Here is a 17,847-nt window from a genome sequence, read left to right on the forward strand (position 1 = left end):
TATGGAACAACTTTTCAAAATCAATTTTCCATGAAAATGCCATCTTAAAATAAATTACTTAAATAAAAAAACCCAGAACCCTAAGTATATGAAGTAGGAAGAATGGAGAGCTTAATAATTTTTAAAGCAAATACCACATCTGACTGAACTTAGCATCCACCTGACTTTTTTTTCCTTATGCCAAGCAATTTGGTGATTTAAAATTTCTTGTAAAGGAAGAAATTTGGTAAAGACAAACTTGGGCACTGGGTTTTAAAAACTCTTAAAGTGGATTTTAAAAAGACCTGAAGTCAAGAGCCACTGCAAACCAGAAAAAATAAATAGACCTTCAAGAAATTAACTGGCTTGAATCTAATAAAATGCCTTTCTATTCTTCTCTCCAGACTTCACTGAAATCCATATACAACTTTATTTTTAAAGAGAAAGTGCAACTATACAACTGTTTCTCCCTCCTGCATTATTTCACTACTTTAAAACCAAAAGGCTTAGATCAATTATAAAACATAACAACAGAAAATACATATAAAAAGTAAATTTTTAAAAAAACCTTAGACCATCTTAAGTTTTCTTAATATTTGCAAAGTGGTCTTGATTTCATCAGGAGACGGATGGAAGGCCAACATACAGGTGAGAGTCCTCAAAATAGCTAAGTATCACTGGTCACTGCCAGCTTCTATGCCAAGTTTTACCTGAAACAGTACATATGTCCCCCTAACATGCCTCTAGAAATTTAGCTGTAAAATTAATTGGAATTATATTTTCATATTAAATGAGAGAGGTATTAAGGTGGACTAGCAAGTACACAGTACACGAAGAAAGCTCTCTCATTCCTGTTTCTCTACAGGAAAAACTTTGTATTTCAAGAATGATGCTGCATGTGCCATTTAATCCTGCCCTTTGGGCAGAGCTACCTCCCCTATGAATATGCTTTTATCATTTGGCTGTGTAAGACTTGCCTCTTTCATGAAACTCATGTGAAAAATAAGTGCATAGAAAATGAGGAGGCAAGCAGATGTAACACTGAGATAGAGCTACATGACTCTGAAAGCTTTTCTTCAAAAGTAAGGGACTCCCTTTTGTGAATGCAATAAAAACTACCAGTGACAGACATGATCAATAAGTGCTGCTCAATGATCTCCAGTTAGGAGAGAGAGGCCTCTCCTGCTCTCTCAATAGTATAGATCAGCGTTTAGGCACTTAGTACTGCAACTAAGTATTCTGACAAGTTTAAAGTATCTAAATATATATGTATTAAAACATGTTTTCTACATTACACACTGTACACATTTGTCTACATAGGCAAAATTTTCATGGGCTTACAGACTACTCATCCTAACCAAACAGCCAATAGCATTGCTCTTACTGTCATGGGTGTCTGCACCACTCTCAAACACTTCAACCTCTTTCATGATCTTTTTCAAAAATATGTAACTGTCACTAACTATCAATCATACATTGATGTAGGTTACATATTGTAACAAAATAGCTTTTGTTAGTACAAATGTTCTAACATTACAAAATGTTAAAATACAATGTAGTATTACATTACCATATAAATATACGTAGTACCATTCAAATATGATTCTTAGGGGTTAAAAAGACATATTTCTATGAACAGTCTCAAAAAAGATACACCACAGTAATTAAATGTGAATATTTTTAAGAAATTGAATGATGTGTACAAGAATCCTAATTTCAAGCTTCCACTGGTTTAAGCAGATCATAAATGTGTAAAAATAAAGAGGAAAGAGGTTCTACATTATTATTTTAACGTTCAGAACTGACAGTGATTGAGATCAATGGTATTATGTGGCAGTATGAATCAAGCCAAAGCACATTTCTGCCTGCAAAATTGTATGATAGATACCTGTATCTACAATATTGTTCTTTTATCTTTGCCTGTTACAGTAATTGAAACAATGCCTGTATTTGTTAGTTGCTCCTTTTGAAAATGCTTTTAGAAGGAATGGTTTATTAATCAAGATAGGAAGACATAATATTTCCATTTTTCAAATGAATGACTAAGACTTATCCCTGGTTCTTAAAAACACAGAGCAAAATGTTAAGATCTCCATGGTACAGGCTGTGGACCAGAAGGAGAAGCTTGCCCCAAACTTTGCTTGTATTACCATATACAAAATTGTCTCAGGTGCTCCCTGACTGGTATCCAGGCGCATTTTAGTTTCAACCTATGCAAGCAGTTCATAGCATTGTCCTTCACATCTTTTCTTTATCCAGATAAGTAATTTTTAGGCATTGCTAAAGGCATTTTAAAAGATACGCAAAACCTCTTCCTTCAGCTGTGTACACATGTTCTGGCTGACATGTTCAGTACATAGAGATCAGTAAAAATATACATTGAGTTTCCTTTTAATCTATTATTGATAAACTTTTCTTTCTATTCTTAGAAGACACTAGACTTGTGACGAATCTAGAGCTGCAACTGCACTGAAGCAAACCATGCACCAGAGCTTACTAGTCTCAAGCAAAAATGGCTTGAGGCCATGTAGTTAGCCCTTACACATCAGACAGACTTTGCAGAAGATGTGAAAGCATTAAACAGGAAGGATTGTATTATTAAGAAACCAGTTAAAGCTGTTATTTTCTGCTGAAACAGAGAACAAGTATTCCTTAAAGCTGATGCCCATTTGTTATTGCAAGAGAACACGAAATCAATGGCAGAGACATTCTGGGATGTACAAGGAGGACCAGCTCCACTGAAGCGCTCCCTAACACGAACCATGGAGGCAGAGTTGCTTCAGATGCTCATTTCTGCAAGCACAGTTACCTGGAACATCTTCAGCCATTCCTGGAGGCCGGAGGGTGGCTGCACGGATGTGATGCGGCGCCGCTGCTGCCCCTGGCCGTTGGCTGCCCGCAGGTCCCCAAACGTCGTCGGCGTGGCGGAACATGGCACCAGCCCTGTGGTACTGCCACACAAACAAAAAGTGACAGCCATAGGTAAAACATCACAGAAAATTCACAAGAGAGCAAAAAAAATCTAGTATATAATTTGCAACTATTATTTAAACTCTTTAGCTTCAAGCAAAAGCATTAGCATGAAGAATTGTTCAGCTGGTCACTCAAGAGGTCAGTCCCTCAATTGGATAAATCTGCCTGCTTCTACCACTGCAGTGCTAGCCCTCCAACTAGGGGAGAAATAAGGATCACATTTCAAGGCTGAAAAATTATCACTCTGTTAACTGCCCAGCAAGTTGTGTGTAAAGATACAGGTTTACACATTCCTTTCCTTGCCAGAGTATTTCCTTTCCTTCTGGGCTACACTACTACCTTCTGACACGGGATGTAGGAAGCCAGATCTCAGACTTCCACCTGTATGTGAAATGTGCTAGTGCTGCTTCATCTCCAAACAGAAAGGGAAAAAAAAAATCTATTTTTAGGTTTTAATATATTTTGTTGACAAAGAGATAGTAATATCAAGCAGTTCTAGTGGCTTAGTGGTCTGGAATTGAACTTTGAAATACTCTATATGGTCTTTTAAAGTTTGTGTGTTGATGGAATGACACAGGAACTAAAGGGGGGGGTGTGAAGTGAAAAGGGAAAAGGAGCCAAAGGTGCTCTCTGAATCACAGTTTGATTTTTTTCACTCTGACATGTTAAAAACCAGTTCATTCGTATGGAATGGAACTTTTAAAAGAGCTGGGATTAAGCTACTATTGTGGGAGTCTAAAGAAACACAGCTGACTGTTTTCTGGTTTGGGGTTTTTTTGTTTGGTTGTTTTTTTCATTTTCAGGATTGGTTTTTCTTTTGGTTTTGTTTTGTTTTTTACATATAATGTAAAGTACTTCATTCATAGAATATCAAAGCTGTATTCCCTAGCAGGAAATATGGAACCCCAGTATTATTTGCACAAACATGAACACTTAAATATAGTGTGAGACTCCAAAAAACCCTCTGTTTTTTTGTAGGATAAACCAAACTTTTTAGTAGGCATAAGCTTTGAGGGTTTACAGATTTTTCAGTGGCTACAGCAATAGCTTTAAATGATGCAAGGCAAGTTCATTTTAATATTTACCTCATTATGCTCTACAAATATTTCACTCTACTCTTCCTTATTCTGAAGGACAATCATAGCATGTCCTAACATTTACCCAAACTGGTCAAGAAAAGTAAAGATTGGTTTGAGCAGGCCTATTTTTAACTGTTCATTTTGCTGAGTAATAACAGAAGCTGGTATGAAAATACTGTTTCAGAGATGAAAGATCCTCCTAATGGCATCTGTTTACTGACTTTACCTGTTATATGCAAACAAAGTTCATCAGCTGGTCAATTTTAGAGTCCCTGATCCTAGGGAAAATGGAAACAAGTAGGCACAAGAACTGCATCATTTGCAGTTTTATATTATTTAGATAAAACCAAATCAAAGAGTTTAAGAGAGGAGGATCAAATGTTACTTAAGGATTCTTTTATGCCAATAGCTACTCAAAATCCAAGTAATGTCAGTTAAAAGTATTTTTAAAATAAAAATGTGATTTTACAGCTTAGTCATTCTAATGACCTGCATAGAGATCAGCACAAGGCCTATCACTCAAGGTCCAAAATAAGGCACTTGAAATTAGTTTTTATTGGTTCGGAGCAACATTGTAGCCTTGAACTTGCCCCAGTAGAACTGTTACACTTTACTTTCTTCTGCTGTAAACTGGTTCTCAGTCAAAAACAGTTATTCAAAACACGATTTAAAAGTTTCTTTCCTTTGACCTCAGATGAAACCAGAAGACACTTGTTCATGCTTCATTTTTCCTCTAGGTTTTCATCCCCCTGAAAACAATGAGTCAGGTCTCTGTGGAAACTGGACAAGTCCAGCAGATCCTCTGAACCTGACAGACACACTTGACAAAAATGCGCTTTTCTTTAATGCTGAACTGTTTACTCTTCTGGGAGTGCAGAGAACTCCCAGTGTGTCAACTTAAGAAATGGTGGCCAACAAGAGAGTCCTTCCATTAGACTGACTCAGAAATCAGAAGACACCACCTGCAGGCCTGGGAGGATGTGGAAGCTGCAACAAGTGCCTCTCAGCAACAGCACATCACCTCCTTTACTCTGCTGCAGCATTCACACATCTGAAAAGCAACCCTAGGACCTGCTGCCCAAGTTTTCACTCATCACCTGATAAACCTCTTAAAGGAAGAGAAATAAAATATAAACTATTTGCAAGAGCCATCAGTGACTGAACACTACTGTAGTGCATTTAAAAGAAGTGCCATTTCCAGAGATCCTTGGGAGGCTCACGGGAGGGACGATGCTTATAGTGGGGAAAAAACACAAAATACTCTAAATTCAAACAGGATGGGAAGCAGTGTGACATCCAAGCACAATTGTTATGGCAACTACATAGTAAGAATGCAGTTGTAAGGCGTGCATTCCACAGCCCTGCACTGCTGCTCATGGTTAGGAGTGCTTTACCCCACCAGCACTCCTAACCACCTGGTGGGAACAGTAGCAGGGATTTGTGCTTCCTGGCACCACACAGCAGCAGCAAAGAAGCAGAGCAGAGCTCCTAATACTTTCACATTGTGGATAGCAAATACATGTGTGTTCCTGTTAAGATCAGATGGTCTGCTCTGCCTACATGAATTTCCATTCTCTCACTCCTGTTACCATAGCAAAGTGATACATTTGATCACAATTTTAATAGTCTTAGGGTTTATCGTTATGTCCCTTTTTAAAATCTGTTTGACTTTATTCCCAAGAATGCTCTAGCCCTCAAAAAGTCTCTTAAGTAAATGGGCATGCTATATTTAGAATGAAACACAAACCTCAACTGAAGAAATGCAAGTCTGGCTACTTCATTAAAACTCATCTTCAGTTCACGTAATTTAAATTAGCAAAGCAATATACAAATGCTGATACCACCTCTTCTTTGCTTTACAGTGTTTTAACATTAAGAGGAGCTTAATTAATCAGGCTCAGCAATTGGAAAGACAGGATATACGCAGGAATCAGGATCCAGTGATCTGTCATTGCATTTAATTACCTTGTGTATTCTGAGACTTTGCAGGGTTTCTTTCCCAGAGAGAAAGAACGGACCTCGGAGCCATGGTCCAACTTTCTCTTCATCTGCAAGGTGAGGGAAAAAGAGTAACAACACGGATTTAGTTACACAATCAACCTTAGTTAAGTGTACTTCTGTAAAATTAACACATTTTTACCTTCTACTTTTATACCAAATTTCAAAAAGTTGACACTCATAAAATCACTTAAAGCAGTATTTTATTTTCTGAATTCAACAATATTTGATATATGTTTTAGAGGGTACATGTATATATTATAGCTCTTTTAGGGTCCAAAATCTATTGGAATTACATTATTTTAATTCCCAAATTGTGCAAAAGTGTGTTGAACTGTGTTAATTTATTTTATGTTGGTTTATTCACTAAACTGTTCTCTTTCTGTCCTCCCAGGAGAGGAGGGAAGGAACTAAACCAAAGCCATGGATTCTTTGTATTCAGGTTCATTGCTTAGTCTCTCATTGAAATGGTTAAATTTTAGGTAGCCTATCCGCATTATAAAGCATATTTATTTCAGGGTCTAAAAATATATAAAAAATTACTGTATCTTTTGTCTATACTTTTATCTTAAAGCCATACATTGAAAACATTTCTAAAATTGCAGTAAAACTGAGTGACAGATTAACCAGTATTTTTCCAAGAAGGGTAAGGATAAAAAACGCTACACCCTAGTCTCGAATGTCACCCGCAATTAGATATGATCAAAACCAAATAATGAACAGGGCAGCTGCTAAAAGGGGAAGCCAGACTGCAAAAATTACCAAAGAGATGGAAACCAATGAAAGCCATATTTATCTAGGCAGACAAATAGAGATTACTTTCTACATATTTGGGTAATCTTTAACCACAGACTTTTGGACTAAATGAGACATACATGTGCCAAATGCAATTTCTGAGTTTTTGTTGGTTTTCCTTTTTTTTTTTTTGAGATGTGATACACCACAACAGTTTAGCCAGCTGAAAAATGTTTACTGCTGTTTACAACTGTGAGCTGCAAAATACATAAACTACTAGTATTACATTTTGACTTTAGTGTAACCATTTCCTTCCTTTTTTTCAAAATTCATGTTTAAGATACAGTTTAAAAGTTGGCATCTTTCATACACAACTGATTTGATCTTTTTTAATGTTGTATTATAACACAGTCATTTAACCATTTATTGTATCAGTCTAGCTACCTAAAACAAAACACACCAAACCCAACAGGATTCTCTAAAGCTTATGGTCCATATACTTTTGTTGTGATTTTGATTATTTATACTTTTAAAATACCCTTATGGCTTTACCTAAAACGGTCACCAAAGATCTCATGTTCTGCTTCATAAGTGCTTACACAGGAAAGCTAAGGGTGGTTTTTATGGGAACAGCTACAACACAAGCAGAAGAGCTTGCCTTGTAGCTGTGTTTTCTTGCCCATGTCTCACATGGGACACTCCACGGCATTTCACCAGACGAGCACTGAGCCAGAACTGCCTGCATGCTGCCGAATCACCAGCCTCACCCTCACTGCTTCCCCACACCCCAGGAGGGGCAGCCCCCCCTTGCTCCCCCCAAGAAAACCAGTTGCAAGGCTCACTGAAAAATAATGGATCCCATCTTTTATTGCTGTGCTAGGCGGGTGAGCCATCAGAATTACCGGAAGCGTAAGTAAGCTGTTTGAGAACGAATTTCAGTATTTGATGATAGACTTTTCAGAAAGGATTTTTCCTCTTCAAGAAAAATTTTTATTTCCAGCTTGCCTTTCTGAGACATTATCATCATCGTATTCCTCTTCTGCTTCTCACAAGAGGGAGATGCAGTTTTGCAAAAGCACATCTTAAAAATAAAAAGTAGAAAGCCTACAGCAGAATACTCAGCTCTGGTGATTTATTCTTTTGCGTTAGTGAAGAAAACAACATGCATTATGTTGCCTAATAACGATTTCACCTGTTTCTTTTGGCTGGGTTTTTTTCAGACATTTTAGGCAACTTTCACATGGGGGCCACCACGCAGACTGACTTCCAGTATCTCAGAAGGTGCTAAGTAAATAGACGGCCAAAAATGCCGTTTATCATATGAAGAAGATAAAACTTTCTTACAGCAGAGAGGTCTAGTGACAAGATTCAGACATGTAAGGTCTCCGTGTAACCAAAACACAGAAACCGTCGAGCAAACATCCCTCTAAACATTTAATTTGTCGCTAGGAAAACACAACTCCTTCAGACAACGTTTATTTATCAAACTAACCGAGACTGCAGCATATAAAAAAATTTAATAGATATAAAAAACGAAAAGAAGGGGCAGCAAACTGCATTCCGCATCGCCGCCCGCCACCAAGCGCTGGCAGCGCTCCCCGGCAGCGCACTGACTGCAGCTACGGCCGGGCGGCAGCCCCCGCCGCCGGCACGTCTCCGCCCGCGGACCGCCGCCGCCGCGGCCCCCGCCCGCCCCTCCCTGCCCCCGCGCCCTCCGCGGCCGCGCACCCGCGGGGAGGGGAGGCGAGGCGGGGGGGCGGCCACTCACTTTGTAGAAGATCATCTTGAGGGTGCCGTAGAAGCCCATGGTGTCGGCGCGCTTCCCCTTGCGCGGCGGCGGCGGCGCCCCGCGGGCCCGGCGGCCGGGCAGGCGCTGGCAGTACAGCCCCTTCTCCGGCAGGTAGGTCACCGCCTCCCGCGCCGACATGCTCGGGCACGGCGGGCGGCGGCGGCGGCGGCGGCGGCGCTGCTCGGCCCGGCTGGCCCGGCCCTGCCCTGCCCTGCCTGCGCGGAGCGCGGCTCCCCCTGCCCGCCCTGCCCGCCGCCTGCCTCCGCCCGCCCCCCGCGCCCGCCCCGTCCCTCCCTCCCCGCCCGCCTCCGCAGCGGCGGCGCGGCACTGCGGGATGCGCGGCCGGGAGGGACCCGCGGGCCCCGCCGGCGGGAAACCGCCCCCACCCCGCGCGGAGGGGAAGGAATTAAAAAAAAAATACCCCAGCGCTGCGTCGCTTTGGGGCTATTTCCCCCCTTCACCTTCGCCCCCCGCACCCGCCCCCTTCTCCCGCACCGCCTCCGAGACAGGGGCTGCCCCCAGCCCTCGCTCTGTTCTCTCAGTGCCACTCTCTCCACGGTTTTTCGAGCGGGTGCAAAACAAGCTCGTTTCCACTAATTATAATTATACCGTCGCCCTCGGCGGGCCTGGCTGGACTCGTCCATGACTGCATTCCGTGGACAGACGCAAATTAGTCCTCCAAAAGTGCGGGTAATTTTAGAATAATTTGAAATGCACTACAGTTTTGCCAGGGAAAAAGCTGCTGAAATACCCTCTGTTGGCTAGACAATAGAATAAACGGTTTTTGAAGATTTAGGAGTTGAAAGAGCCGAATCCAGCAATTATGTAATACACATTAAAGTAGTAATCCAGAGCAGAGCCGCGGCGGAGCTGTCAGCGGCAGGAGCGGGGTTTCCCCAGCAGGGAGGCAGGCAGAGCCTTCCCCGTGCACCTGGAACAGCCTGGACGCGCACACACGCTCCCCTCTCCCGCACAAGGCAGCTCTTGGGCGGCACCAAGCCATCTTAGCTCGGGCTTCAAATCCTACGCAGGATTCTCACCTGGATTTCAGGGAAAGCACAAGGAAAGCCCTTGGTAATTACTTGCTAAAGAACGCTCCTTTTTTGGTCATTGTTCACATCAACAAATCTGTCCGGCTCACCCTTACGGCTCGATTCAAGGGCATTGAAGTTCCTGACATATAGGCTGGGCTCTCAGACAGACACCTGGAACCGGCACAGCAGCTAGGCAGCTTGATTTTTTTAGTTTCTATACAGACAACTCAAGAGACTTCAGCTTCAGAAATTTTTCTTTCTTTTTCTTTTTTTTTCCTTTTCCCTCCTGCAAAGTTTTCTGCCCAAGTTCAGAACAGAGCATACCCTGAACACGATCTGAAGCTGCAGCATTCCCCTGTAATTTTCCCCAGGTGCAGTGGAAACTGGAGATGCTCAGCAGCCCTCCAGACCGATTCACTCAAACAGAAGGAAGCATGTAGTCCGTTCCTTCTGACCTGAGGGGAAACTGTCTTCTTCTTTATCACCCAAAGCAGCACAAAAAAGGTTCTACCTTTACAGAACACACTTCTAAAGGAATGGAAGCACTTTCTGTAAAGCCCATTAGCTTCCTCATTACTACTTTAAAAAAATCTCATATGTATTATTACTTAGCAATAGCTAAGTGTGGCAGGTGTTAGCACACCCAGATAAGGTGAAATCCCTACCCCCACAGCACAGATTCTGTCTCTCTATGGTTTTATGTACCTCCCGTCCAGCACTGAGTCTTCACAGTGTTTTTCATCTCCCAGTGAAAATGGTTCTGCCCATCAAATCTTGGCATTTATGCCATTATCCACTAAACTGCAGTGCTGTATATTTTATGAGAACAAAATGGTCTTGAGTTGACTTCATACCTCAGATATGAACAGAGCTGTACATATCCCGGGAGACTATTACTGCTTGCCTTTGCACATCACATGCAAAAGGGAAGGGAAAAAAACACAGGCTGCATATACACATTGAATAATCACAGGAAGCAAATTAATACTCAAACAATCAGAGTAAGAAAGAATTTGAACATTATCACTGTGAGGACTTAGAAGTACTTTATATATGTGCTTGCCTAATGTCCTGTGATACTTGCAGCTATCTCTGCCCCTTCTCCCATCAGTGAATGCACTCGATGCAGAGGGGGGATGATGGCTACTCTTGTTCCAGCACAGAAACAGGAATGGCCAGGAAATCCCCAGAGATTAGCCTCTCCCCCAGCCCAAAGACAAGTGTAATCTGACAGCATGGCTAGATTTATCTTTTCAACAAAATGTGCTCCGGAATTAAGCAGTCAATGAGTTGAATAATAATTAGAAATTACTATTTTCCTCTCTTTTGGAGTACTACTATTGCAGATTACTTCTCTTTTGATCATGATTGGCAGATATTCTCTCATGGTAAAAAATCCCACTGACTTAACCACTAATCACTTTGCCACAGTCAGGACCCATGTAATAACCCCAGCAATCATTTGCTAATGGTAGAAAACTTGGTATGTCAGATATTTATTCTGCACAAAAGGTTTGGGTTTTTCCCTAATTTTAGAAACAGCTATCACTGACAGATGTGACATTTGAACAATGACCATCTCTCATCTAGCAATCTGCCTTTCTCAGAGCAAAAACCAAAAATTGCACATGGTTGTAGCTCTGGCTCTCACTTTCTTAGTATTTATCTCTGTAGTGGTCCCACTTTTGAATGTCCACAAATAAAGAAACATTCCCTCTATCTCAAACCAAGTTTGATAGTCTCTGGGTAATTGCAACATTGATCTAGTTGGATGTTTGCTCTTCTCCAAAATGCCTAACCACAGCCTAGGCTCTCCCTAGTTATTGGAGGAGAACATGCTCCACCAAAGGCTGAGGGCACCTCCTGTTAGAGTCCCACTCCAAATTCCTGTCTAGAAAGGACTTTCTCTCTCTCCCTTGACTTTGAGAACCACCCTGTCCTCAGAAGAAAATTCTGTAATGAATGCACTACACTCTCCCTTGTAGGAAATTAATTAAGGTTTTGCAAAAGTGACGTGGAACTGCCTAACGTGGGAAGACTGAGGTCACACAGCTTCACTCTGTGCCTTCTGGGAAAATACAAAGGTGAGAGAATAAGACCCCAACCCTGCAGGTGCTTTTGAGAGCCTGACAGCAAGTAGCAAAGATGATGCATTCACTTACATCCCTACCAACATTTGAAATAATATTTACTACAGTAACTTAATGCTCCAGGAATACTTAATGGTGTAAAGTAAACATTCATCACAAATTAAGGTACACTGAGGAAGACTACAGTTTAAAGCAATGTTAAGAGAAAAATCAAAAGTTACCATGTTTCTTTCCCTGTCTGGTATATATGTAATTTCAAAGGTTGCTCTTGCTTTGTTTAAGCTGACAATAATTTTTCAAGTTCTTAAAACCACAAACAACATACAATTCATGACATTTAGAAAAATGTCTACACCAAAATTACATAGTTTTCAGTGGACACAAGTCCAATCTTATTTCCCGTCAGTGCTGCCAACTCTTAATTAAAAAAAATTCACAGCATCCAATTCTTTTCCTGTTGGCAACACTTCTAGCACCTTTACCAGTTTGTCATGTGGCATGCTGTAATTAAGACTGTCTATTACTTCTAATGAAAGACTAGAATGAATTACAGAAATCACCCGCAGAGCTATATAATCCCCAGAAGAACGGAGATTACAGTGCAACAGACCAAAGAAACAACATTTTTGTTGTTTTTTTTTTTTTTTAGTTGGAGAAACATTTTTGAGTGGAGAGACTACAGGATGGTCTGGCTGTGGTAATGGCCAGTCAGCATTTTGAAAAAACACTGGTGCTTAAACCAGGGAATGCAAAAACATTAATTGGCATTTCACATACACACATATGTGTGTCAGGAGCATAATGTGTGCAAGAGGAACTGTGGAGCAATATGGTTTGGTATCTCCATTAATATTGGTAAATGCATCATTCAAGACAGTGCCAGAAGGGATTCTGTGTACTCTGCACATTTAGCAGACGCTTAGCAGACTGACTCCTTTAAAAACATTTCAGAGGGATTTTTGTGTGTTGTCTAATAGGATTGCAGGGTTTTTTCTAACCAGGAAATCAAACATCCTAAGCAGGAGGGGCCAAATCCTTAGCTGTGCAAGATTTACTCTGGACACAGTGAAGATGACCTGAGAAGAACAGTCATGCTTAGTTGTTTTCCCCTTTCTCAAATTTGGACCCACTTTGGCTTTAAACACTCCCCTTATGCTCGGTAATCTAGTTTGGGCAGCTGCAGCAGCCAGCACTTTGTCTTCTATATTCGACCTATTCATCCAACTACATACTTCATTTAATTTGCCAAATGCTCCCATTCAGGCAAGAATCTGGCCCCACAGAGAGGTACTTCTGCCATCTGCTTTAGACATTTAACTACAGCTTTTCTTAGGACACCTACATTTAAAAGCCCAAGTTCCCATTTACTCAATGAGAAAGGCACATGCTAGAGTGTAACATGTATAAGGTCTCAGAAAAGGAGAAAAACATTCCACATGACAGCAAGTGTTTAACATGTTTCAAAGTAATTCAGGGTGGACCTTTCCACTACAAAAAGGCACTACTATTATTGTTAGATCTTTTTCTTTTTGAACTATAATGAAATTAAACAAGTGACCCACTGCGATCATAGAAATGCCATGTTCTCATGGCTTCTCCCAGTTTAGTTTGGGCTAGCCAGCAGAACTACACGCTGCAGATTTGAGATTTATTAGTGTGCATCCTAGTTGCTGAGCTGGAAGTATTTTATGGGTAAATTTCAGATCAGTGGGCAGGGTGAGACAAAGGTTTAGCACACTCACCGGTTTATTTGGCTAAGGAAGTTCAAAGGCACAGTGTAGGATGCACCTATCACACAGGTGTAACTGTGTACAACATACCATTAGTATTGATGCTGCAGAACAGACCTGGAGAAATGAATTTAGGTGCACCAGTTTGTGACCAACAGCTGCTACATTACAGCCATGAGGGAAGAACAAAAGCAACTTGGCTCCCTGGAAGCAGCTCAGATAGAGGAATTTCTGCTCAATTTATTTATAATGTGGGCAGCAAGCTTAGAAAGGTTCACTCCTGCATGTTTGCCTCAATACAGCTGAGGAAGAAATTTACACTTATGATCATGTGTAGTTCAAGTGTAGTACAAGCAATTCTGGACACTGCAATGTGCACTGACCAACAGCTTAATGATAAATGACATATTTTTATAATACTGATGAGCTTAAGGTTTGGGAGGAAGTAGTGAAAGCAACAGTAACTCTATTATGGGAGGAAGGACCCAGAGAGGCATTACATTAAGTTGCGTGAAGCCTTCCAAAGCTTACTTAAGTGGAGTGGAGAATACATATTATGAAGTATGATAGGTAATACCAAACTGTTTCACTAACTGTATAATGTTTCTTGGCAAAGCATTTTGAAGACTGCTTTCAAAATGAAATTTCCCACACATGATTATCTGTGATTTCCATGCAAAGTAAGGTACTGTAGTCAAACAAATCTGTAAAAACACTTTAAGCTTTGTTTCTGCAGGGAAGGAAATGGCATTGGTAGCAACTGAAAAAAATCAATTAATATTTATTTATAAATCCTGATCCTATTAGGATAGCGTGAACTTTGGTTACAAATACCATTTTAAAGGTATATATCTATAGCAGAGATTTCCCATAAACTACTTTCTTAAAATACTTGCTTTTAAAAAAATAGAGCTCTAAATGCATTGTGATAAATTCAAAAGGTGTGCTAGTTAATGGCTGTAAAAAATAGCTTTGAAAAGGATTTAAACGTGACGTGTATATAACAGACTTCGGCATTGGATGCTTATAATAAACTTCAAATTATGTTTTAAGAGCAGGGAGATTTCACAGACAGGCTTAATGTAATATGGCATTGCTGTGTCTCCAGCAGAGCAGAACTCCCCTCTGAAGGTCATACATCCTGTTCTCTTTGCTGGTTCCCTGGAGCTGGGCACAGAACTTGCAGCATATGCTCCAATGCTTAGGTTATTTTAAAGGAGTACAGCCAAAGCTGTCATATGCCCATTAATGAAAGGAACAGATCCATGCACTCTTCCTTGGTGATAACACCAGCTTAAAGATGTCCCAGGCTCACCTGCTCATTCCTGTCCCTGAATGGCTCTTGCCCTTATTTTCTGCAGGACAAACATCTGTAGAAACACCCTGTGAACCAGATTCATTAACTGATGCAGGGTAAAGAGAGATGGGTTTAAGTTTTTACCCTTGGGGTTTTCTTTTTTCTTTCTTTTAGAACTAGTTGCTAGTTTAAATTTCTACCATGCTTTCACAAACAGCTGAGCCAGCAGAAGCAAATGAGCAATTCACAGGCAGGGCACAAACTCCTTGAGCCAGCTACACCACTGAGAAAAAGGTATGAGGAACTATGACCTGAGTGTCCCATGCAGAGAGGATAAGCCTATTATTTACACCTAAAGGCACCACTCTCTCAGCTATAGCTTCATGTGCATTTAAGCCAGCACAGCCACTGGGAAGAAGAAAAAAACAAACAGTTCCTGCACTTGTGGCTGCCCTTGGCCACTCATTTCTATGCTTGCATCACCTTCTCAGGTGCCATCACAGACTTCATTGTATGGCTCTGTGGTCAACTACAGTGGCAACTGACCTTGGGACCTTTTAGCTAGGCTATTTTCCAGCCAGGTCAGATTCCTCATCTCCCTCACTGCACAGCCACACACATATGTGCCTGCATAGCAAGAGATACAGCCCACTCTCTCCTTTTTAACCTCAGAAGAGCTTGAACACTTACCTTGAACACTTGCAAAACTACAGCCCTAGGTGAGAAGGCAAGGAACTGTGGGGTTTGGGCTTTGTCCTCCCAACCCAGAGGACTGTATTATCACCAGAACAATTTATTTGCACGGAAAAATATACTTCAGTCTGAGATAAATGGAAATGGACACTCAAAGATTTACCACAAAACAAGTACAACAAGGTGAACCACAGGCAGGGGGTATAATGCCAGCCTTCTTTAAACAAGTCACATTGTAACTCCAGGAAGCTTGTCTCATTAGAACTCTATATTATTTCACTGAATAAAACCAACAAAACCAGAACATTTTTCTTCCCAAAGCATTTTTCTTCTCGTTAAAGAAAAAGATAAATGAAAACAAAATATCAGTGCAGCTAAGCTTCCTGTTGCTTTTAATTCCCTGTGACAGTAACCACATGCAAGTTTCCTACACAGAAATATGTGGTTTGTTTTAAAACTAGCAATATTAGCATATAATAAACATTTTTTTCAGGGTGCATATTCCTAAGGAGCAGAGTTAAGGTTGATAATACAACCTGCACTTTCATATCCTTCACCGCTTTCTGTGCAACAGGAACATTATGAGTTGCTTTACTGAGTTTTGTTTTTACAGAGTATTGTAAGTTTATTCATTTTTCAAAGGAATTAGAAGGTATTACATATAATACATCTTGCAAAACAATCTCTAATGGCAGCAGATCTTCATAAGAACTGCGTCTCCATTCATTGTGCTCCTATTAAAGTTAACTGTAATCTATTTATTATATCATTAAACTTAATATATTGTGAGATGAATTCTATTTATAGATGCAGTAATAGCTGTGCTAATCACTCAAGTTCACATTGAACCAGGCTGTGCTTCTGAGTCACAGCAGCAGTTGCTTCAGAGACCAAAGGACATTCCTAAATGTCCTGAAGTGATGACCTTGCCTGTTACACACTGGGCAAGCCCAGGTGGCCCTGCAAGCCTCTGGCTCCCAGCCTTGCACTGAGGAGGAAGCTGGCACCACACATCCCATCCACTTCCCTCCCCTGGCCCACTCTTCTCCCAGATATCCGCACACACCACTGAGGTCAAGGGCAGTGGCTGCCACACGACGTCAGCAACTAGAGGCCACCTGGGCACAGGGGGTTCTGTTGGCACAACAGGAGGATAGCAGTCACTGCCTGGGGTCTTTTTAAAATAATTGTACTTTATATTCCTATCATAGTTATTTCACACATTATGCATGTGACAATAGTCCATAAAGTCACATGCATAGAGACTGTTCTTAGGCACACAAAGCACAAGCCCTCCTTGCTGATCAATAGATGACAAACATGTTACAAAATAAATCAATAGGAATCAGTTCCTTTTCTCAATACTTCAACCAGAGAGCTGAGTTTTTTTTGTTTATATTGACAAGAATGTTTCCAAATTGGAGAAGTGTGCATTTCTGCCTTTGAACACCAACGTTCAAACTGTTTTCACTCAAATATAAGCAGGTTGTCAAATCACCTTTGTATAGAAAAAGAAATGTGTGTTTGGACTTGGAAGGCTTACCAAAAATGTCTGTCCTTTGCACTGAATACAAATGGGGGACAGGTATCTACTGCTGTTTTCTGTTAAGTTTTCCTTTTTTTTTCTTTTTGAGATAGCTTTATTTTAATTGCCAAGAGAACTGCTTGTTTATCTGGCATAATCTATACAGATTTATTTACAAAATAGTTTCTGTTGTCATTTGTGGTACGTGAAAATGAGAAGGGGTTAGTTGTGAGTCTTGAGGCTACAGACAGAAGAATTCCTGGAATTAGAGATTAAGCCAGAAGGATTCAGGAAGAATGTTAAAAAAAAACTATTAAAAATGTCAAATCTCTTTTCCTACCTGTTTTACCTAAAGGGGGGAAAAGGTTACAAAACCAAGCATTCAAAAGAATTTGAAATGACAGGAATAAGATGCTTTTACTACGAAAGAGCTGCTTAACAAGATAGCCTGTGCATGGTACATACTAAATAAGAGAGATTCTGTGGAAACAGTGTTTGAGCTTGTGATTTACTATGTATTGTTATCCACCTGTGCACACGCATCATGTTTGCAAAGGCAACATTCCAATGTTTTAGGCATGGCATCCTGGCATCCATTTTATAGCATCAAGGGAATTCACCCCATCATGTGGCAATGCATTGACTCCCTGTCCAGTGAGGCAGGCAGGAACACAGCCTGAGCCCCCAGGTGACACCCCACCACTGTGGGTAACCTGCAGTGAGGAACAGCAGGATGCCATCTTTGGTGCAAATGCTCTAGAGGAAGGTGAAATGTGATGTGATGTGCCAGGGCAGTTTGCTGGTAACAGAAGTGTAGGATCCTTGAGTCTCAGCTTTGCAGAGGTGATGGTTCTGTTGAATACGTATGAATTTCCTGGCTCTCTCCATCTTTTCCTCCTCCTTGTTTCTCTGTAAGCATCATCCC

At 40.9% G+C, this 17,847-nt stretch overlaps 1 protein-coding gene across 2 annotated transcripts in view; it reads right to left on the reverse strand.

The window, feature by feature from the left end:
• The window catches only part of FBXW7 (F-box and WD repeat domain containing 7), a 177,246-nt gene that overhangs the window by 24,582 nt on the left and 134,817 nt on the right, over window positions 1-17,847 (reverse strand). Inside the window, exons 1-3 of one of the 2 annotated variants that reach the window (XM_066548183.1) lie at window positions 8,533-8,714; window positions 5,997-6,079; window positions 2,789-2,930 (exon numbers count right to left, since the gene is read on the reverse strand). In XM_066548183.1, coding sequence (XP_066404280.1) covers window positions 2,789-2,930; window positions 5,997-6,079; window positions 8,533-8,691 — 384 coding nt within the window. In that variant the 5' untranslated portion in view covers window positions 8,692-8,714. Of the gene's footprint in view, window positions 1-2,788; window positions 2,931-5,996; window positions 6,080-8,532; window positions 8,715-17,847 lie in introns of those variants that run through there. The other variant, XM_066548185.1, reaches the window with a different exon arrangement.

The sequence above is a fragment of the Molothrus aeneus genome, chromosome 4 (genome assembly GCF_037042795.1).
Source record: "Molothrus aeneus isolate 106 chromosome 4, BPBGC_Maene_1.0, whole genome shotgun sequence".
Lineage (NCBI taxonomy): Eukaryota > Metazoa > Chordata > Aves > Passeriformes > Icteridae > Molothrus > Molothrus aeneus.